The sequence below is a fragment of the Rhamphochromis sp. 'chilingali' genome (genome assembly GCF_963969265.1).
Source record: "Rhamphochromis sp. 'chilingali' genome assembly, chromosome: 6".
Classification (NCBI taxonomy): domain Eukaryota; kingdom Metazoa; phylum Chordata; class Actinopteri; order Cichliformes; family Cichlidae; genus Rhamphochromis; species Rhamphochromis sp. 'chilingali'.
This window is the reverse complement of record NC_137933.1, coordinates 24,616,654-24,639,488: the sequence shown is the minus strand read 5'-3', so window position 1 is coordinate 24,639,488 and position 22,835 is coordinate 24,616,654. Positions and strand designations below refer to the sequence as shown.

The window sequence follows — 22,835 nt, the reverse complement described above, 5'->3', positions numbered from 1 at the left end:
GGCCTTTCATCACGCAGTTTCTGCATACCGGCAATCATATGTTTAAAAAAAAAAACGTCCTCAGCCATTGTATACATGTGCAAAATCGGTAGCACGAAACCGAGAGATGAAATTTGTTATGTAAGTTAGCTGACATGCAAAAGGTGACACCTTTCCTGATAATACACAGCTCGCACAGATGTTCAGTGGTTAAATGTAGTCCGATGAAAAAAAGGAAACTCTTGGAAATGTCTGCCTCATAGAAATGAAAAGGAAAAATACTATTTCATATGTATGACTGAGTTTTCAGATGTATGACAACTCTGTATACCAGAGTTGTTTATTGAAAGATGATAAGTAGAAGACCAGTTTCACTAAGACCCAGCTATGAAATGTGTTTAATTAGGCTTTTATACATTACCATTTATCTTTAATAACAACTCTTTTACAAATAAATTTGCTAAAGTTAAAGGCATTTGACTTTAATAAAAATAACAACATTATCAAACTTTCATTCTCTGCAGATGAAAGTTGCTCTTTTATGATCAAATTAAAATCTGTCAGTGTGTGTGGCCATAATCGAGGCTGAGGATTATTGTAGATGTGGGAAAAACCTCCACAAAAAGCTGAGATGAAGTTGCTCAAAGTAATGATTTCACACAGTCACTTCAATACTCCATTTAATAGTCATAACTATGTCTCTTATCCATCTATTGTAAACATTGTGTATTTTTTTTTTTACCACAATAATTGTCTTATGGTACATAATCACACGTGCAATGCAAAACCTCAAACATAAGTTAAAAAAGGACAAAGACACTGCTGGATTTGTTGATTACGTCACACCGAGGGGATCTCAGTTCTTTGGTCCAGTGGCCCACCCTTTGTGGTGTGCTGCTGTGATGTGGTGGTCCCTGTAGGAAGTGCCATGGATCATCACTCCCCTCCCTCTGCTTCACCCTTTACTGTGGCCTCTCCTGCCCCCTCCTCCGTCACAGTAGTTGGTCCCATGTTTAGCATTTTCTTTTTTCCTCACTTATCACTCACTGGTTTAGTTTCCTCTTGCTTTTGACCCACTATCACTGCTTCCTCTGTGCAGCGCTCACCATCCTCCACTGCTGCAGGTTCAGCTGGTGTGTCTGCTTCAGCTTTCACACTTTCTTCCCGCTCTTCTTTCGTTGTCGGTTCACTCTGGGCCACGGTTGGTTTCTCACTCTGGCTCCAACTGTCAACCACTTCCTTCTTCTCGTCTGCCTCAAGTACTTTGCTTGTTTGTTCCCCATCTGCTGCTAAAAGAAAAACAATATCATAAAACACACCATTCACCATGCACCTACATACAGAGATCACAAGCAGAACTTAAAACTCACCAGTGCCTTTTTCTGCAGGCCCTACACCGGATCTCTCATCAGATATCTGGATTACGTTATCTTGGCCTGGACTATCGCTAGCGGGTGGTGCAGCAGAACTTGTGTTATCAGTAGTGGGCAGGCTAGAGATAGTTGGTGTGAGCTTAGTGTCAACATTGTTGGGAAAAGGTGGCTCTGACCCAGTCGTGAGTGGGGAGCTAATTGCACCGGAGGTTGACGAACTAGCGGTGGAGGTGGTTTCTGCTCGGTTCAGACTGGTAGCAGTGGAAGTGGTGTCTGTAGGGTTTGTTTCACTAGAAGAGGTGGAGGGAACGGACGTAGTGGCTGGGTGAATGGCGGTAGATGAAGAAGCGGAGTTAATGGAGTCAGTGGATAATTGGGGTTGAGGTTGAGCTGTAGGAGTGGTAGAAGGTGCTGAGGTGGTAGGAGGAAGGGCAGCAGAGACCATGGTGGAGGAAGCGGTAAAGGTGGGGTCATGTGAAATTGTTACTGTAATTACATCACTTGAGTCAGAGGGAGGTGATGTAGTCATAGTGACTAATGTTGAAGAGCTACTGGATGTGACTGAAGCTGGTTCATGACTGACTTCGCTGATGGTGGTGGTGGTAGACAAGCCCGGCGGCACATCTGACACGCTGGTGCAGGGCGCAGAAGCTGTGGTGGTGACAGAAATAGCTGCATCACCACCAGCAGCAGGAGCAACATCAAGTGAGAGAACGCCATTTGGCTCTGGCAAAGTCGATTTGGCTGACAGATTTGTTGATGCCGTGGAAACAGGGCTTTCGTGACTGGGAGCAGAAACAGTTTCCGAGGTGGTAATGGAAGGCCCGGCAACTGTTGCTGCTGAAGTGGAAGTGACAGCGAGGCTTGGAGTAACAGACTCTGAGGAGGTGGGGGTAACGGATGCGTTGGCAGGGGGCTCTGTGGGTGCGGTCGTAGTTTCGGGGACGGAGGTTGCTGCAGGAGAGTCAGTGCATACATCTGCGTGTGAGGGAGTTACAGTACTCGAAGGGGGAGCTTCAAAGTCGGTCGAGTCGGGGACCGCGTTTGAGATTGTCGGTGCAGCGGGAGCGGTGGTGGCCGGAGGTGACGGCGCTGCGGCTGGGCTGAGTTTAGTGGGCGTGTGTGTCTCTGCTTCCTGTATTTGGGCCAGCTCGTTCTCAGGTGTGTTGCGGCCAGACGTTGTGGGGGGTGGCCCCGGTTTGATAACCGGCTTTGGAAGCAGAGCGGGTTTCCCGGCTCCTTCATGCGCTGACACACTTGCCCGAATCTGATGCCTTGTGTCTAAAAAGCAAGCAAAATAAACGTGAAAATGGTTCACTTACTGTACTCTGTACACATGAGAGCGTAAACCAGCGTTTTACCTGATGATGCAGACATCGTTCGAGGTTTTGAGAAAGTGGGAGGTGGCTCGGGTTTACTGTCAATGATGGTACCTGAAGGGCAAAAATCATTTTACCACAGGAATTAATGGCCCTATAATAGACTGAAAGAACCACAGACTCCTGCTTGGCTTATCAGCGCAGCCCCTCAGATACTAAATCTTTTCATTGGAGAACTGATCCATGTCGAGAAGCCTATCCTTTTGACACAAATCCCTAGACTTCAAAGATTAATTTAGCCTCATTAATACTACGCTGGAGCTGAGAAGACTATTAAACGTATCACAGATAAAGGCACATACCTTCAGACTCGGCCTTTTTCATCTCTCCTTCTTGATCCTACATAAAAAAGGAGCATTTAGTACTTTTTAAGGCCTCTGAGATATCCATAACAACATTCAGACATGCAGATGTGCAAACCTGTGTCTCTCCTGGCAGGGGTTTGGAAACTCCAATACGCTGAAGCATGAGATGGAGCTTCTGTTCAAAGCTATTCTGGCCTTCAAATTGTTTCTAAAAGCAGCAGCAGCAAACCAATTTTCAGTTCTTATCCACTAATGAAAAAGACTAAAAAAACAGGCATTAACTCTAGCAACACCCACCTTTGCTGTGTTTCTGGCATTGGTCGACCCCGCTGCTGCTGAGCCAGATAGCAAAATGAGAGACTGGGACTTCCCCTCTCTGAGAGCTCGGCGGGGAGGCACTGCTTCGCCCCTCAGCGGCGGAGCGCCAGAAACAGGTGTCTCCCGAACAGCTGGCTCTCCAGAAACAGCAGTGGGAGCCTCTTTTGCTTTCTCCTTTTCATTTTCCTTGTCGTGCTCCTTTACTCGGTCTTTGTCTTTGTCTTTCTCGGATCTGGCAACCTCCCTGAGAGGGCGAATGAGATCAGCGATGGAGGCCTTTTTGGGACGCCCCTCATGGCTCGTCTCTGATTTCAAACCTCGCCTCTTTTTGAGCGTAAAGAAATCACCCAGCTTCCTCCGGAGGGTTTTCGTCGGGGCCGGACAAGGGACAGAGCTGGCAGGAGCCACTTCGTGCACTGTGATAGATTCCTCATCCTGCAGCTTCCTGTACAAAGAGTCGTATGTCTCAGTTTAAGGTCTATTCACTTGTACGGGTAAACATGAAGGGGCTAATTTGTGTGCCGTGATACTCACAGTGTATCAGCAGGCAGTACTCTCTTAGTAAAGAACTCTTCAACTCCTTCATCCACACGCCCCATGAGCTCAAGGACTTCATTTTCACTCTCGATTATTGTCTCCTAATTACCCCCCAGACACACACACACACAGAAATCAGATATTTTGCACCACGGATCACACAAACTAACAAGGAACAACTCGCATCTTACAGCATGTAACTTTACATTACATAACTATCACTTCTGAAAACCCACACACTCCTAGCACTCCTCATGCCTCTATAGGTGTATTTTGGTTTGATTCTCTCATCCATTTATGTTACGATCCGGGCCTCCCTGGACTCAGTTGCTCAGTAACGTACAATGGGTGCTGGGGGGTGGAGTGGGAGGGGGTCGTCATTGGATTTTTTAAACGCTGAATGGAAGCAACATAACTCATTTTTGCCAATATAGGTAACGTGATATCAAAATTGGGAGCCGCATTGTCCTGATCACATTAACATCTGTGCCCACAAGTAGCAATGAAAGTCGGGGGAGGCTCGAGTCCAGAAGGCAAATTTAGCCGAAGTCACCGTTACATGATATCCTGTCAGGGGAATTGCTTGAATTTTGTCTCCCAGGCCATTTGTCTCCAAGGGAGTGACTGAATGTCTGCAGCCTAATAGCTCTGTGACAGCGTGATCAGCTCAGTGGAAAACGGATGAGCTCACACACATATTTTACACGATCACATGAAGAAACTGAATGGCTTCTTTTTTTCCTTTTTTTTTTAAGAGAAAGCAAGAAAACGAGCGCCCACTCTCACAGAGGCAGATTTCATTGGCTTCCTGAAGCAGCCGGTGACCGGTACAATGGCACTGCCTAATTCAAGCCGGGGACCAGGCATCTTTTACAGCACTCCCCCTCCATCCTTCCCTTCCCCCTGCCTCTCCCCTCTGTACCCTATTCCATCTCTCCTCTCTCCCTCCCTTCCATTTTCCCTCCTCTCTCCCTCAAACACACACACACACACCTTTCTCTCACTCTCCATTTTTACAGAAACCTCCCTGATTCTCCAGCACAGTACCTGCGGTCTGCTGGGACGATAGTTCAGTTTCTGTCGGTGAGGTCTCGGTCTGCTCTGGGTGTAGTGCCTGAGCACCGGTCCGCCCAATGGCAGCTCCATTGGGGAGACACACGGCACGCTGTTGCCGTGGAGCTCTGTTGCCGTGGCTCTGTTGCCGAGGCACCGTTGCTAAGAGCACGAGCAGCAGCGGCAGTATGTAATGCCTCTGCTGAGGTGGGAGGGGCCGGGGTGGCGAGACTGACAGATCTGACAACAGAACCAAGCCTTTCTCTGTCCCCCTCCCCTCTGTGAGAGGAATACCACGGGGGGGAAAAAAGATGGTGATAAAATAAGGAGGCAGGGATAAAGTGACCACACTAACATTTGCTTCATCCCTGCAGCCTCACCCATGAACGGCACATGCATGGATGCACCGATTTACTCCAGTGTGAAAAGGCTGAGTGCACAAAATGTTTTACTGTGGTTACGTAATAAATTAATAATTAATTTTATATGCGGAAAAGAAGCTATAAATGACAGACTGACCCACTCTGAAAAACTTCACATTGCATGCATTTAGTGTAACGCCTGTGTTTTACTCTACCTCTCCTGCATGTGGTGACAAGATTAAGTTATCTTAAAAGCCCGGTGTTTATGCACTGTGCATATTTATCTCTCTAGCGTATAAAGTGTACTGTCATTATTATATCATACCTATATATATATATAGTTATATCGGGTGTGTGGTATACACACACAGACCCTAAAATTGCACAAATTCTAATTATTATTTTCTCCTTTCGTCTAAAACATCTAAAACACGTTTTAAACAGCTTTTTTGTAGTTCTTATCTTTCTTTCCCTTTTTTTTAATCCTCTCTCCTTCACAAATGTTTGCTTTTGATCTGAATAGAGTTGTGCACGCCCCCACAACAGTTCCTCACACACACACGGTCTCTTTTTCACGTATTTCACTGTTTATATCGCTGTGCTCTTCTCTTACTGTTATGTCACTGTTCTCTCCTATGTTTCAAAAATTAAAACTCGTTCCTGAACCATTAAATAAGGCACACGCCCTTAGCAGCAGTTTCCATACATCTTAATTATGCTGCATATCCTCCAAAGGACGCATGCTGCAGGTTTCATGGGAATTTGGTTTCCTGGTTGGAATATTTGATAATCAAAACCAGGGCTGATATTTACATGGAGCTCATGTTTCTTTTCCAAAATAACAACCCACAAACAACTTGTTTTTGCATTTATGAAGAAAGGTCAGGTGTTCCACATGAAGTAACGTGAGAACAGACCTACAGCAGGTCACTGTAACCTAGAAGTAACTTGGTTATTTAGATCTTATTATTATGCTGACAGAAATCAAATAAAACCTGCAGTGCTCAGATTACAATTTCATCTAATCAGCAGGTTGTCTGGAGAAACTTCACCAGTCCAGAAATGCTCAGGACAAACAAGGGGATCAAGTGTTCACGTGTAACTGACTTTCACAAATAATGTCGGAGGTATTTGTACTTGCATTTCAAGAAATGTTAAGCTTTTAATGCATTACAGTTCAAAGGCAATTACTGTACTGCACAGCTTTTGTCTGCCAGCTGAACACAACCACGTCTGATCTTCAAAACGTGGAATATTTCCCAAACTGTGACAGATTATAAAGAAATGTGAGTCTTAATTATTAGACAAGTAGCTGACAGATGACGACATGCAATCATTTGCATCATTATTCACTATGCACATATCAGCTCAATGTTTTTAAGGTTCGAATACAAATAAAAATTATGAAAGGAAACCCAGTACCTAGTAATCAAAGCAGTTAAGACTTTTATAGGCCCCAGCAGAGGCAGAGGCAGACATTTGATACACCCGGGGCTTAAGGTAGTATGCATGTGGGATTGGGGGGGTATCAAGACACGAGGACTAAACCCCAATTCAACCAGACCCCGAACTGATCCGGCAGAATTAAAACAGGTCTACAACAGTTCACAATCAGGACTACTTAGGATTTAACCAAGACAGAACCAGAATCAGAACTAGATGATAGTAGCACTAAAAATCATCATAGACCTGCACTACACTTATTTTTTAATTCTACCAAAACACTATTTAGATTGAGAAAAGTTTATATAATTATTTAGCCTTGTTGTGCAAACAAGCCTGCATAACTTAATAAATATAGAATTTGAAAAATAACAAACCTAAAAAGAAACACTAGGTACGAGATACATGAGGACCTATGATACGGTGATACTTTTGGTAAACGACCATTTGACTAACATGTGTCTCACCTGCTCTTGTTCCATCTCTGATCTGTCCTCATTCTCCATCTCCTTCTCTTGCCCTCTCTGTTCCTCTCTCTCTCTCTCCCTCTTTGTGCTGACAATCAAGCCAAACACCAACATCATCAAATATACAGTTGAAACCAGATATTTACACACTCTTCAGATAAAAACACTTTTTTAATTGTAACATCAAATCAGACTAAATGTTTATTTTTTTAGGTTGATAAATATAAAGAGTAAAGAGAGAAACTATCTGTATTTCTTAATTGTAAATGGCACCAAATTGTATTCAAAATTAAGCCACACTTATGGAGCTCCACAGTTCTTTTCCTGGTGTTTTGGTTGACATCTCTTGATTTTCCCATTTCAAAGAAACAGGCTCTGTGTTTTGTCTTATATGCATCCACAGCTGTGCCACCAATTTACTCACATGGACTCTACTAACCTATCAGAAGCTTCTTCAGCTCAGAATGGAATCGTCTGGAGTTTTCTTATAAATTAACAATAAACTTAGTGTATATGTGCTCCTAAATTTGATTAAAGTAATAAAAAATAGACAGCTCTGTCTCTCTTTATTCTGACATTTAACAAATTCAAAAGATATTTCAATATTTATTTATCCAAAACAAAACAAGTTTACTCTAAATTGATGTTGTACAGTAAAAAAATGTTGTTCCATAAAGTGTACGTAAATATCTGGTTTAAACTGTGAATATACTGCTGTGTATTGAACAACATACTTTCTTTTAAAACAGTGCTGCCTGAGAGCCCCAGAATCACAGGAATCCAGTACTGATTTCCAGCTTTGTCCCTAGCACACAAGAGATTTCTCCAAATTCTCTGAATCTTGTGACGATAATATGTACTGTAGATGATAACATATTCACAATCTTTTTACATTTTACATCGAGGAACAATATTCAGAGATATTTTCAATATTTTTCAATAATCAGGAATTGTTCCACAGTTTGTGGACACAGTTTATTCTAGACTGGTGAACATCTACCCATCTTTACTTCTAAGAAAGTCTGTCTCTCTAAGATGCTGTTTTTATACCCAATCATGGGTCTAATTAACCTAATTTCAAAATGTTCCTCCAGCGGTTTCTCAGCTTAAACATTTACTTTGTATCTGTGTTCTAGTGTGGATAAAATATGAGTTTATGGGATTTGCAAATCACTGAATTCTGTTTTTGTTTACATTTTACACACTATCTCAGTTGTATGGTCGTTTTTTGTGTTCTAGCTACTTTTATTTTATCTCATGTTTAATTTTTGTTCTTAATTTTGTGTTTAGTTCCAGGTCCCAGTTCCAAGTCTTAGTAAACAAAGGCTAAAATAAAAGATTTCCCGTTTAATTTTAGCTGCTTTTTTATTTTATTTCATATGACTTAAATATTTTATACATAGTTATTGTTTCTAGTTTGGTGTTAGTTAACTAAAAAACCTTTGAACCAAATAATTAATGGTGGGCTATAATTGAAAAGTCCTAAAAGCTAGGGTCCAGGAGCTCACTTTCCCATGGCAACAGTCTAAATAGGTTTTCTTTTCATCTTACATACACTATGCAGCTAATTATCACTCACGATTTCATTTGTGTGCATGTTGTAAACCCCAATTTGACACTTTCATGCCGCCCTCCAGTGGCTAACTGGATGAACTGCTTTAATACAGCAAACATTATTCCTAATCTTGACTCGATGCTGTTGAATGTTTAAAGGTCACTCCCGATGAAAAAAAAAACTGATAGCAGATCAGAAAACTAATCAATAACCTCTCCCTTTTAATAACCGTCTCCGTGGTTGCCACGCCCACGCCTGAATTCAAATCTGGCGCCCATCACCCACAGCAACATCCCGATCCCTCCTCTTTACTCCCCGGGCACCTAGTTGCGCAGGCGCAGTGGCTCTTATGGGCCGCCATTTTGTATGTTAGGCCCACTCTTCCAAAGCGGGAGAAAATTATTAGCCCGGCGCGGAGCACTTACGGCCGTCCGCTGCAGGACTGAAAGGAGCTACTGTAGGCGCTGAGCTTCCAAGTGAACATAACGAGGAAAGGAAGAAACCAGGAGTAAGTAGAGCTTTTACTTTGCCTCCAAACGCGGAAACGTTTTTGTAGGAGCCGTCGCCGGCCTCTAGGTGTCACGGTCGGGCTTACCGGCCAGGCGGCTGGCGGGGGGTGTTTGTCTCCCTCTATCGTTATCTAAAATGCACTAAATCCGTCTATAAAATGTAACTCCCTGTTTCAGTTGAGCATTTTGTTGGTTTTTGACCGATATTTCGATGTATGTGCACAGGGATGGCTGTATTTATCGGTGTTCCTGTTTTAAGTTTGTTCAGGCCTGACGTCCATCTTATCGTGCCCTTTGTTTCCTGTTTTCAGACGTACTCGCGCCTCCCGAGTTAACCAACTAACACGAGACAGTATTTAAGTAGTTTTATTTCGCTTATTAAACTATACATCATCTGTTGGACGATGTCCTGTGAATTGATAAAAACAGAACGGAGGAGAACGGATTTTTAGATAAAAAAAAATCACACACAAGCGAACAAATGCTTCCTGAAGCATCGGACTAAATGTGATTTCTGTTACTGGCTCACAGTCATAACCTATCAGCGTTCAGCCAAACCAGATAACCACTGGAAGGCAGGAATGAAGACTCTTTTAAACATTTGCATCGCAGTTATTAAAAACGGTTACGGTTTCTGCATCGTCCACCAGAGTTTCACTCTGGCTCGGGTGCTAGTTTACATGACCCGGACTCCTCGAACTCTGGCTTGTGCGGGGTGTCATTGCGTAATGGCTGTACGTGCTTAGTGTAAAGAGTCTAAATATGATAGTTTTTAGTACTCTGGTGAGTCTTAACATCTGTGGTCTCTACTGGGCCCAAGTCCAGGAGATGAGACTTTTATTGGTCCCTTGTATACTTTTACTGACTCACAAAAAGCAAAGCTAAATCCCGGGAGCTTAATCTGTAAAACTATAGCATAATTTATTAAGCGATTTGTTTTACATTATAAATAAAACTGTTAAATAAATCTAGTGTATTGTTTAAATCTTGCACATTTAAACCTGTGGCGAACTTAAAGTTAATCTGAATAGAGACAACTTTCATTGTAGCCTCTTAATTGTGCTTTGTAAAACAACCCATCTGATCAGTTGAAGAGGAGAACTTTTCTTCACGTTTAAACTATCTGAACAGGTACTTTATTTGAAACCCTTTAACTAAAAACAAGGTTTCTTGTCATCACACACAACTGCAGCTAGCTGGCCTTCTCCACATATGGTGACCAGTAAATGAAAAATGTTAAAATACTTTGTGCAAAATGCATTGAGCGCTGTTTGGTATGTATGTTCAGATGAGAAAGCACAAAATAAATGAAAACAGAGAACATGTTGGGTTGAGGCATTAAATAAACTCTAGTTACTAGTTGGTGGCCCTGGTGAAAATGGGGCATCGCTCATCCCTAGCAGAGGTGGGCTTTGTTTGTTTTATTTTGTGTTTTGTTTTAAAAAGTAAAAAAAAACAGCATGCTGCTCATCTGACATCAACTCCAAGTAAAAGACAAGGGAAACGGAGTTTGGTGTATAAGCCCCAAAAAACCCAAAACAAACTGTGGACAGTTTTACACACTAAACTGTTTTTTTTTTTCTAAAGTTGCCAGTTTAAATGGGTGTAATTGATATCCTGGAAATGGAAAAGTTTTGTATTCTGCTGGCAGCACTTTTTGTCATACTGCACATTCAGGAAAAGGAAAACCAAACACTGGGAATGTTTTCAGTGCACAGGCAAATATTGATACAAGGATTATTTTTTTTTAAATTGTTTGTTCAGTTAATCTAGGTGCTTTCATCATCTGGTCTAAACATGTCTGGATTTACTGAAAGCCATCCCGTTGTTTCAGTTTAGCCAGAGGGCAAAGGAAGGGGGGGATCAAATAAAAAAATAAATAAAGCACTTTTTGGTTACAAACAATTCTCCATCACACCAGTCTTTCCTTTTGCTAAAGATATTCACGTTCTTTCTGTTTAGCGCATTTGTTGGCTCATTGCCATGGAGGCCGAGGTTGTTTCCATGGAGTCCGCTCAGGTGACGGATGGAAAGGTCCTGCCAGAGGGTGGAGAGGCCTTGACGCAGGGTGAAGTCGCTGGTAACATGGAGATGATGGTGATGGATGCTCTAGACCCAACTCTTCTACAAATGAAGACAGAGGTGTTGGAGGGAGGTGGCACAATGACAGTTTCAGGTGGAGATGAGGGCCAGATCATCACGCTTCAGGTTTGTAAAGAGCACGGTTTAAACTTTTTAGCCAGATTATATATGTCAGGTCTTTTATTTTTGCCATCAAACGATAAAGTCCAGTCTCTCTTCACAGGTGGTGAACATGGAGGAGCAAGCAGGTGCAGCATTAGGTCTGGGTCAGCTTCAGCTCGTGCAGGTACCTGTCACAACTACAACTGTAGACGGGCTCCAGGCTACTTATGTTGAGACGTCAGCGGCTAACAAGGATGCAGAGCCAGTTATTTGTCACACTCTTCCTTTACCTGAGGGCTTCCAGGTGAGAAATGACTTGAGGCTACCCGGTGCTTTTGATTGTCTTTGATTTTCAGTGAAGTCTTTGTTCCAGTAGGATTCATTTGTCATATTCCTACACTAGGTAGTTAAAGTGGGCGCAAATGGTGAAGTGGAGACTGTAGAGCAGGAGGAGCTCCAGGCAGCCCACGAGGAGCTCCAAGGGACAAGGGTGGAGGAGGAGGAGGAAGAGCCAGCAGAGGTGGAGACCTCTGTGCCCCCGCAAGATGACCCAGAGTGGACAAAGGACCCTGACTACCAGCCCATTACTGCTGTCCGTAAAGCAAAGAAGGGAAAGAAGAGTCGCCTGCGCTATGCAGAAGGCGATCGTGACATGGATGTTTCTGTGTACGACTTTGAGGAAGAGCAGCAGGAGGGACTGCTGTCAGAGGTTAATGCTGAGAAGGTTGTGGGCAACATGAAGCCCCCGAAACCCACAAAGATCAAGAAAAAAGGTTAGACTTTGATCAAGTTACACGAAAACTTTCAAGAGATTTTTTTTTTCTTCTTCTTTCCCAGTGCTAAATTGAACATCTCTGTGTCCAGGTGTTAAGAAGACTTTCCAGTGTGAGCTGTGCAGCTACACCTGCCCACGGCGCTCTAACCTGGACCGACACATGAAGAGCCACACAGATGAGAGGCCGCATAAATGTCACTTGTGCGGGAGAGCGTTCAGAACAGTCACACTGCTGAGAAACCACCTCAACACACACACAGGTATTTGGAGAAAATACAGAAACGGAAACAATTTGCTGGATGGACTTGGTGAGCGAGGAAGTAAATTTTCAGAGTGTTTACTTATTATTACTGCAAAAGTTAGTGGGCATTTATCTCCTTTTCATCCAGTGTTGTATTTCAGATTTCAGCTACACCAGCAGTTAATATACAGTTCTGATTTTCTTCTTCGTTTAAAGGCACTCGGCCACATAAATGCACAGATTGCGACATGGCGTTTGTGACCAGCGGTGAGTTAGTGCGTCATCGTCGCTACAAGCACACACACGAGAAGCCTTTTAAGTGCTCCATGTGCGACTATTCCAGTGTCGAGGTGAGTTATATTAGTTATTTAATTGGGCATCAACCTGGTCTCTATACCATGGAATAAAGGCTAATGTGTCTCTTTTCCCAGGTGAGCAAGTTGAAAAGGCACATCCGCTCTCACACAGGGGAGCGACCCTTCCAGTGCAGTCTTTGCAGCTATGCCAGCAGAGACACTTATAAGCTGAAGAGACACATGAGGACACACTCTGGTAAAATCCTTAGATTTTCAGTCAAAGTGTGTTTTAGCTCCAGTTTTTTAGGAGAGTAGCTGACTCGTCTTCTTCTGTTGCAGGTGAGAAGCCATACGAGTGCTACATCTGCCATGCTCGTTTCACACAAAGCGGCACCATGAAGATGCACATCCTGCAGAAACACACAGAGAATGTGGCAAAGTTTCACTGCCCACACTGTGATACCGTCATTGCACGTAAAAGTGATCTTGGTGAGTGATTTGAGACTATTTCTACTTCAAACTGTATGCAGAAGGACAGTTAAAGGAACGTAAACATGTTGCTCTCAGTTAGTGGATTGCCCTGTGTTGTGAAACAGAATATTTCAGGGAGTCTTTATCTCTATAACAAGGCAATATGACATTTATCTGACTGGATTTTTATGCCTTTGTCTCCATCTTAGGTGTTCACCTGAGAAAACAGCATTCATTTATTGAGACGGGGAAGAAATGTCGTTACTGCGATGCTGTGTTTCATGAGCGCTATGCTCTCATTCAGCACCAGAAGACTCACAAGAATGAGAAGCGTTTCAGATGTGACCAGTGTGACTACTGCTGCAGACAGGTCCGTGTTGGGCTGGAATACGTTATGCTCCTGCTGTTTATTTTACTGCTAAACAAACGTTAAATGTCTTTTGTTCTGTTACCCAACAGGAACGCCACATGATAATGCACAAGCGCACGCACACAGGGGAGAAGCCATTCGCCTGCAGCCAGTGTGACAAAACCTTCCGTCAGAAGCAGCTCCTGGACATGCACTTCAAGCGTTACCACGATCCTAACTTCATCCCCACTGCCTTCGTCTGCAACAAATGTAGCAAGACATTCACTCGCAGGGTAGGACTGACCCTTGAGATCATAGTGCACACATGAGAGGGTTGTTTGTGTGCGTATGTCACAGAGGTGTGACGGTTCTGTGTTTTTGCTCCACAGAACACGATGCTACGTCATGCTGACAGCTGTACAGGTGATTCTTCTTTAGAAGAAAACGGAACTCCACCACCCAAAAAGGGACGACGTGGCAGGAAGAGGAAGATGCAGTCCAGGAGGGATGATGATGACGACGACACAGGTCTCGTACACAAGTGCTTGAAAAGCTGATATACAAATAATCAAAGTGTCTTAAGTAAATATTTAGGAGCCTGTCAAAGAGGTTTGGGTGCTACATTAAATTGTTGCAGATCTTGATTTTTTTAAGGCTGTGCAAGAAAATGTGATTAAGTCTAACAAGTTATTGTTTCCCCCCTTTTTTAAAAAAAAAAAAAATATATATATATATATATAGAGGGCGAGCTTGATGAGGTAGAGGAGGAAGAGGATTTGCTGACTGAGATGGAGGTGGAGCAGGCCTCGCCTGTTGTCCCTATCCCAGCCCCAGTGGAGCCACCAGTCAAGAGGAAGCGTGGGCGCCCCCCAAAGAGCAAACCAGACAGTAAGTGTTTAATTGGTGACCGTTTTTGATGTCATTTAACTCGTAGTGTGTAGTGTTGGATTTTTCACATATAACAAACTATATGTACCAATTTGAAAAGGTGTGTCTTTAGTCTGACCTGAAATTGTCCTAAACAGCGGCTGCTATCATCCGTGTGGAGGACGAGGCCACCGGAGAGGTCGACGACATCATTGTGAAGAAGGAGGTCGGAGCCGACCAAGACGATGATGACAATGAGGCTGCACAGGAGGTGGTGGTGGGTGGAGGGAAGTCGACCATCCAGATGGAGGAGCTGACCCAGGGAGAGGGTGCTACGCAGGCGGGGCAGCTGTCTGAAGCCCCTCCGAACGGGGAACTGACTCCTGAGATGATCCTCAGCATGATGGACCGGTGATGGGTGTGAGGGTCAACCCTGTTTTTAAAAAGGAAAAACAAAACCCATCCCTTTTATTAAGTCTGCAGTTTAATTCTTGGCATTTAGGATAACAAAAGTCCTGCACAGACAAAAACATCACTGTTGTAATTTAAGATTTGCTTTTTAAATCATGTATTGATACGTGACTCGGATGAGTGTTTTGTTTTGTTTTTTTTTTTGTTTTTTTTTTCTCATGTTTGTTTGTTTTTTGGTTTTTTAAGTAATGATTTACCAACCAACAACTCATGGCAGTTAATTTTGGAGTGGCTGTAGTTCACGGGAGTATCTTACCCTTTTTGTTTGCTTGTTTTTGGGGGGGTTTCCCCTCTTGTCAAAAATCACAATTCGGTTCATTTCAAGATGATGAGATAGCCTCATCTCATCCAATTGTATTCTGGATACATTTCCGACCTCAAAATCTGCAAAGGCATCCTAATCGTTCTTTAAGTTTAGTTTTTGTTTTGTACATAGTGCACATGGTGTTAAAATCCAGATCATATTTATCAGTGAAGCGTTGGTAAATAGGAAAGTGCTGTCTAGTAAAACTGCAGAGGAAAATTGTCTTCTGGGGTTTCACTTAAGAGCAGCGTGATGCCAAAAACATGTAAATTAAGCCCAGAGCTGAAAGTCTTTTGAAAAAATTGATTGCGGAAATAAATTTTAAATAAAGGGGACTTTTGATACTGCTGCTAGTCACAGCCACTTCAAGATATTTTTTTTTGAAAAGAGAGTATTTTGAATTGTATTTCTCTTTTTCTGTGGTTAGTAAATCCCTTTTTAAGCATATTCTAGTTTTTAAAGCTTAATAGACTGCTTCTCTCATGCTCCTTGCTACTGTTACACCTGTAGATGATGTGTATGTACTAAACATTGATGAGTTGATGAAAAGATGGTTGTTTTCGCTCTCTCGTGTAGCCATTCCACTTTGAGTTGTTGTTTCCCTTTTGTACCATTGGCGATGCAAAGCTACGTAGCAGCTTGAATGACCTTTTAATAACTGTGTGGCAGATGAGAACAAATCTACAACTGCACAACCAATAAATGAGACTAGTAGACACGAGACTTTAGGTTTCTGCAGCTGCAATAACTGTTTTTAAAAGTCTGGTTTGGCTGAGTAATTAACATGTTAGTGGCGCACTCATGGCAAAACGTTTGCTTGAATAATTGTTTATTAAAATTGGCTAAGAAACAGAGCGATAAAACAGAAATGTCGGTTTATTTTGCTTGCAAATATATTTTATTAAATGGAAACATTGATATTAAAAAATTTTTAAAAATCTTTATTTGTATGTCCTAAAGAATATTTGGGAAACGGGCTCTGGTGGGCTGGTAGTAGATGTCATTAACATAAACTGTATATAAAAGGTGGTCGTAAATGAAAGGTAAAACCAGTCCAGATGTGTTAAACCCCCATTCTTTCTCTTGGCCAGCAGAGGGTGCAAAACTGATTACACTTGTTTGAGCTCAGTAAACAGTTTCCTGCTGAGTTTATCATCTCAGTTGCTAGTTTTGAGTCGTAATCAACACAATATGATGATCGTTTTGTAAACTGGTCCCAGTTCAAGTCAAAAAGGATAAACGACCTTGAGATTGGTTAGATATACCACTTCGCTTATGTTTGGACTTGATGACGCAAATTCAAAACCTTCCGATTACAAGACGAACTCCCAACTCTTGAGCTAAGATCGCCCCTGGGGATATCATATTCGGGCTTCACTTTCCCTTCCAATCAGGCAAAGTGATCTCATTTGTTTATCACTCTCTATTGGCATATTCACGTGAAGTGGATTACGCTGGAAACATCTGACCAGTCACAAACATACTGGCAGCAGAGTGATATTTTTTTGTAGTATTATATTTATTTATTTTTTTTGGTTTTTAAATATGTTTTTAAAAGAAGAAAGGAAACTCCAGTATTAGGAAAATTTTGAAGTTGCTCACATAATCCAGTGTGTGAATGTGTGTGTGAATGGGTGGATGACAGGTTGTGTAAAGCGCTTTAGGGTCCTTAGGGACTAGAAAAGCGCTATACAAATACAGGCCATTTACCATAATCCAGGCTAAAGGAAATAGTCAGCTGTGTGTGTGTGTTTGCATTTTAAGTCCTTTGGTCAGTAAAACTGAAGTTAACCCTTTTTGAAGCTAGGAAGGAAAGGAAAAAACAAAACAAAAACATCATGCAAGTTAACAAGGCTCATCTGTATCACTAGAAGAACGTGATGGGTTATAGTTTTTTATTTCTTTGACTGCCAGTCCTGGTGCAGTTTAATGACCTGAGAGTAATGTAATATATAAATAAGAACTTAAATGCTGTTTACCTGTAAATTTGTCACATGGTCGACAGAGGTCTGAGGCATTTCCCAGGAATGATGGTACTTTCCAGAGAAGTGAAGTCAGCAGCATAAGTTACCATGGCGATGTACTGCAGTAAGAAGTCTTTGTCTTGGTAATAATTAAAACCCACAGCTAAACTCAAAGTTACCTGGGCATGCCCAAATCTTGCTTCTTAGTTCACCAGTGGAAATGCTCAACATCAGACCTCAAAAGGGATCTCCCTGACTGCTGGACGACATCACTGCACTGTGGCTGCATCCATCTTTTACAAAGTCTAAAGGTGTCCAAACACAAACACAGCTGTGCCTAAAGATACGACTCACTGCTGCACCTTTCTCTCTGTTCCTTCTACTTGCTGTCTTCCTCAGCCGGATACAGGTAATGTAGTCAAAACCTGGCAAAGCTCAGCGTGCTCTCACAGACTAAGGCAGGAACTCAGAACAGCCACATCAAAGCATCTAAAAGCACAGAGACAAGATAGATCCATTACATTAAATATTGGGCCTCTGTTTGACACAAGCGCCTCTCCCTTAAAGCCAGCTTCTTCTAACTGGCTGTCCCACACAAACACAAGGTTGGAACAGCAGGTGGGTGGAGCTATTATATCCCTGAGATTGCGTATTTGACATACAGAGCTAAGAAATGATGGTTTCAAATAGAGCATTTAGATTATTTGTGCACACATGACCTATTTATTAGAAATTTTGCCCATGTTTAATATGAACATTCACCACTATAACAGCACATATAGCTGGCTTTTGTGTATAAATGTGAGAGATGATACAATTGATAACATTTCACATTATAAATGAGTCATAATTTGGACATTATTCTAGCATAACTGATTTACTAAAATACTCTTTTTACAAATAAACTGCTGAAGATTTGTGACCCAGAGTGTATCTCTTAAATTTGAAGCTGTGGATTTTAATTACTATAAAGTCATTAAGATTTTACGTCCATGCTCACACACTCACTCATGGTTTTCTTACACTAATTGGGATCTTTGTGGGATCAGTCTGATCAGCCTCCAATAATAAAATTCTCAACTCCGTTTAATCTTTGGCTTCAGCGAACGTGCAGCAGCAGCAGGATCCAAAATTAATGACCACTTCCATTGCATGTGACTTGTCCCGTGAATTTTTATCATGTGAGAAAGGCACGCTGGGGCCGATTATAAATGCTTTTCACTGCCACTGCTGCCATTTTAATTTACCACATGCCTGATTGAACTAAAATAATCTCATTTTTGTATGTGCACCAACAAAAGGAGTAAACATCTGCAGGGTATTTTAATGCATTACTTTAAAAAGTAGATTTTTTTGTCCTGTTAGTTAGCAGACTCAGCAGCCTCACTTAATGCTTTTGGGTGATACTATCCATGGAGTACTGACATTCACACGTGGCACCCATCTTATTCAAACTGGATGTTTAGTGTCTGCTTTTCTTTTTACTATCGAAGCGTTAGCTCACTAAGGCCTTCAGAAAGGGCTGTGGATGTCTGAGTCTCCATCCATCTATTTTCTTCCCCTTATTTGGGGCCAGGTTGCGGGAGCAGCAGCCTAAGCAAAGAAGCCAGGACCTTTTGTCTCCCCAGCCACTCCTCCAGCTTATCCGGTGAATACTAAGGCATTCCCAGGCCAGCAGAGAGGCATAATCTCTGCCCAGGGTTCCATGTCCCAACAGTTAGCCTCGATAGCTGGGCATTGGACCATCAGGGCCTCTGCCCTTGACCACCACCCGGCATACATTGCACCTGCAGGAGATGGCCCGACATGAGTCCAGGCCCATGTTTCCTGTTTGAACCCCATGGAATAAGGCCCAGCCACCCTCCCTCTCCAGGCCTGGCTCCAGGGTGAGGCCATGAGAATCCTGTTCAAGGGAGGGTAAACTAAACCTTGATTTCTTCCCCTTGGTTTGGGTCTTGTGAATTGCTCTTCATCTGTCCCATCAACAAGGACAAATTTGCCTTGGGATGCCCTACCAGGGGACAAAAGCCACACACAAACTCCTCCATCATGGTAAGGTAGCCATTCATGGAGGGGTGTTTATGAGTCTGAGAAATAAAACTGTTTGAAATACATCTCCCTGCTGTGGAGAAGACAGTTTAAACTGGTTCAGGACTGGCCACCCTAGCAATTTTCAAACAGGTGGTGGTATATAAATGGAGGTATATAAATACAAGGCCATCAGCCAAAATGCGTACGTCAAACAATAAAGTTGTTCCTTAGTCTAAAAGCGAGACGGAAGTTTTAACCGCTCCTCTCTGAACATTTTAGAAGAAGGTGAAGTTGTGCCAGAAACCTCAGCCCCCACACTTCACCAAGGGATCTACAAGCAGTTGTTGGCGTCAAAGTCTGGCACAGATTGGGCTTCCATGGGAGTCGTGCCATGAAACAAATCTCCAAAAAGAACTTTAGAGCTAAACTAGTTTGTTAAATCTGTAGGCAAACGCTTGATGCCTGATCCAGACCAAAGACAGTTTTCCAGGATAAAAACCTCAGCCATGAAGCGTGGGGATGCTAAAGCTATACACCTCATCAAAAGAGTGGTTGATGACAATTTAAGCCAATCTGTTTTAAAGTTAAGGTGGTCACCTCAGTCACCTCACAGCAAGAAGGTCCTAGGTTCAAATCCAGTGGCCTGCTGGAGTCTTGCTGTGCAAAACAGTGCAAAAACATGCACGTTAGGTTGAATAGTGATTCTAAACTGGCTGCAGGCCCTGCAATCGACCGGGATCTGTCCAGAGGGTGGATGGATCAGCTTACATGTCTGAAATAGTGTAGTGTCACACTTTTCACTCACTCTCATATGAAAAGCGTATCACAAACTATAAATGTCACACCAAATGAGAGACACTTTGTTTTTAACTTTAGCTAATACCTGAGTTACACAGCAGCAATCAGCCAATCAGCAGATGAACTGTCTTGTTAAATTATCAACGAAGAACACTAACTTGCTGATTAACTTACATTTGACTGTTTTCATGTCAGAAATTAAAAACCAAGCAACATTCTTATCTGCCTAATCATACTCATCCTGTTAGTTATAGTGCTGGCATACTCTGGCCTTCAGGTGCAAGTGTCACTGGCCATACACTGCACCTGAGTCTCTTTCTGGCTGTTGTCTGAGGTTTAAAAAGGTGGTTTGCTGCCTATCTTTGACTTTCTTTTATAAGTTATAGACACCCTTTCCCTTAAATCTCTTACTAGGGGTTCTTCATTTCCATCCTTGCTTACAAAAAAAGGTTGAAAAACATAATCACAGGGCCTCTTTGTGTCTCAACAGCCAGAAGGTGGAAGCTGAGGGGGTTTTGGCTACTAAAATAATATAAAAGCCTTTATTATTTATTCCAAACTGCCTGTGACTTCCTGGACCTGGATTTTTAAAATTTTGTTTTTTAATGCCTGTTTTTGGTTGTAATTTTTCCATTTAGCGTTTTCCTGTTTTTCTTCCCCTCTTTGAGCACCAGTGGTTTGTTATGGAAGCTTGTTTCTGCCACAGAAAAAAACAACCAACCAAACATTTGTTGGCATCCAAAAGTCACTTTTTTGTGTTTCTGAGAATTAACTTCTCAGAACTTTGAGTTATTAAGTTGAAAATTTGGGATAATAATTGCAAATTTTGAGTTGTGAATGGCATTTATTTATTTATTTATTTTTTGGTTGGCAAAAACAAGCTTTCATTGTGTGTGCAACACCGAAGGTCCTCCTGTTTTATTGGGTTATTCCATCTCAATTCATAAGATTTCCCACCTGACCATTTCAGATTTGCCTGAAGAAAGGAACAAAAAGAACTGCAGGTAAAAAACAAACAAACAAACAAAAAAAAAAACATAATAAAATAAAAAAGTGCATTTCTTAATAAGAATTATACAAAATTGCAGGTCCTTACTGTCATCAGTTTTCTCAAAATAAAATATTTGAAGGGATGAAGGCAGGGGTGTTTTAAGAAATGCTTCTAGCATGATTATTATTATTATTATTTTTTAATTAAACTACCCAGACAAACACTTGAGCTCAGTCACTTACCAAAAAAATCTGGTGTTATTCCTCATTTTCCCAGTATGACTTAAAAAAAAATGTCTACAGTATGTTTGTCATCATTTACAACACATACAGTGTGTTTTGTAATGGCACCCAGCACACAGCCTCTCTTCTTGACCAGAAAAAAACTTCCTGCTGGGCTTTGAGGTAATGGTAACTGAATTAAAGCATGCTGCTCTGCCTCTGAAACAATCTTTGCCTGCCCTGTATGAGCATTTTAAAAATTCATATAGGGAAAATTCGAGAGAACATAACAAGAAAGTTAAAATATTTGGTACATAGTGGCATACCTGGGGAATACTGTACGGCAGTTGTATGAAAATGCGCTCTGACGAGCTGTAACTAAAATATCAGGCCCCTGCATGCAAAACTGTGGTTTCTACGGGCCTCCAACTTGGCTGTCAGAGATAAGACATCCAAATATTTGCAGGCATCCATCATTCTGTGTTAACCAGAGCTGACATGTACTCAGTCACATTCATTCCTTCATTTTTAAAAAAATGTTTTTTTGTTTGATCAAACTATAGACAGTAGGAACCTGAAATTTTGCATAGTTCCCAGTAGGAAGTGCATCTTTCTTTGGAATTTCTTTCATGTAGCTCTGGGATGATCAGGTGGGAAGAATTAGATGAAATAACATGGGATGACTTTCCTTTTTTTTTTTAAACAAACAAACAAACAAACATATTGCAACAAACAAACACATCTTTTTTTTTATGGGGAGGAAGGCATTTTGGACCGTGTGTGATATTATATACATAAAATATTAACTTTATACGTGTATATTTTAAGGGGAAACCGTTTTTAAGAGCATTTGGTGTTGCTGAAGGAGAAGCTGTTCCTACATTTTATCACAGGCATGTTAAAACATGAGCCGTGAATGCAGCACATCTGTAAACATCTTACCCAACCATGCTAACCATCCGCGTCCTGCTGCTAAGGCTAAAGGGACACTTTTTTAAAGCTTTTAATAACCTCGTGTTTTCTGTGATGGGAGGACTTAACTAAACTTAACTAATTTAAACTAGCTCTAAACTGTACAATCAGATGTGTCTGCTTGTCTTTTCTTGCGTTTATAATGAACTACAGTTGTGTTGCGCTGTTTAGTTGCGGCGTTATTTAACGTACGGGGATCTTCGCGGCGGCTCTCCCGGTTGTGCCAGCTGCAACGTTTTGTTGTGGAAGTTTGGAGGAAAAAGTGCCACATGCTTTCCCCCACCTCCTCCTCCTCCTCCCACTCCTCCTCGCCTCGGTCAAACTTAGACAAACGGTTCTCGGAGTTCCTGCACCTGATAGATTTAACGGCCCAATGAGAGGCTTCACCGAGCCGCCACCCCCGGCTTACGGCCACGGCTGAAGGAGAAGTCGGTACTTCCCTCAGTGCTCTCCTTCCAAAACGTCATATCTGTTTTTTTCCGATGGGTTCACGGTGGCGTCGCCAGCGCAGCACAAGCAGCAACGGAGAAAACAGTGACAGACAGAGGGACATCCTTGTTGCCACAGCAACTAACAGAACCGCGATTCCCGGTCTGGGGAACATTTCAAAATAAAAGCAG

The 22,835-nt window shown here is 42.2% G+C and overlaps 2 protein-coding genes and 1 long non-coding RNA gene across 4 annotated transcripts; 1 reads left to right on the top strand and 2 right to left on the bottom strand.

The window, feature by feature from the left end:
- Positions 1-551: 551 nt before the first annotated feature.
- Positions 552-9,040, bottom strand: LOC308398797 (uncharacterized protein). 2 transcript variants are annotated; one of them, XM_080885609.1, is made up of 8 exons: positions 4,939-9,040; positions 3,889-3,992; positions 3,334-3,799; positions 3,152-3,244; positions 3,034-3,070; positions 2,714-2,785; positions 1,350-2,633; positions 552-1,265 (listed from the first exon to the last, which is right to left on the bottom strand). In XM_080885609.1, exons 1-8 carry the CDS (start codon positions 5,035-5,037, stop codon positions 1,012-1,014), a joined length of 2,409 nt encoding a protein of 802 aa, XP_080741735.1. In that variant the 5' UTR covers positions 5,038-9,040; the 3' UTR covers positions 552-1,011. The 2 variants fall into 2 exon arrangements, with proteins under 2 accessions (XP_080741735.1, XP_080741734.1); XM_080885608.1 differs by having other exon boundaries at positions 553-1,268.
- Positions 9,041-9,125: 85 nt separating this feature from the next.
- On the top strand, positions 9,126-15,130 carry LOC308398798 (transcriptional repressor CTCF-like). The gene is made up of 13 exons (XM_080885610.1): positions 9,126-9,279; positions 11,243-11,488; positions 11,586-11,768; positions 11,868-12,237; positions 12,329-12,499; positions 12,697-12,830; positions 12,912-13,032; positions 13,116-13,265; positions 13,457-13,617; positions 13,707-13,889; positions 13,986-14,124; positions 14,338-14,484; positions 14,622-15,130. Exons 2-13 carry the CDS (start codon positions 11,264-11,266, stop codon positions 14,876-14,878), a joined length of 2,241 nt encoding a protein of 746 aa, XP_080741736.1. The 5' UTR covers positions 9,126-9,279; positions 11,243-11,263; the 3' UTR covers positions 14,879-15,130.
- LOC308398799 lies at positions 15,058-22,755 on the bottom strand. The gene is made up of 2 exons (XR_013972021.1): positions 22,408-22,755; positions 15,058-17,691 (listed from the first exon to the last, which is right to left on the bottom strand). It is a non-coding gene; the product is annotated as an uncharacterized lncRNA (long non-coding RNA).
- Positions 22,756-22,835: the final 80 nt, after the last annotated feature.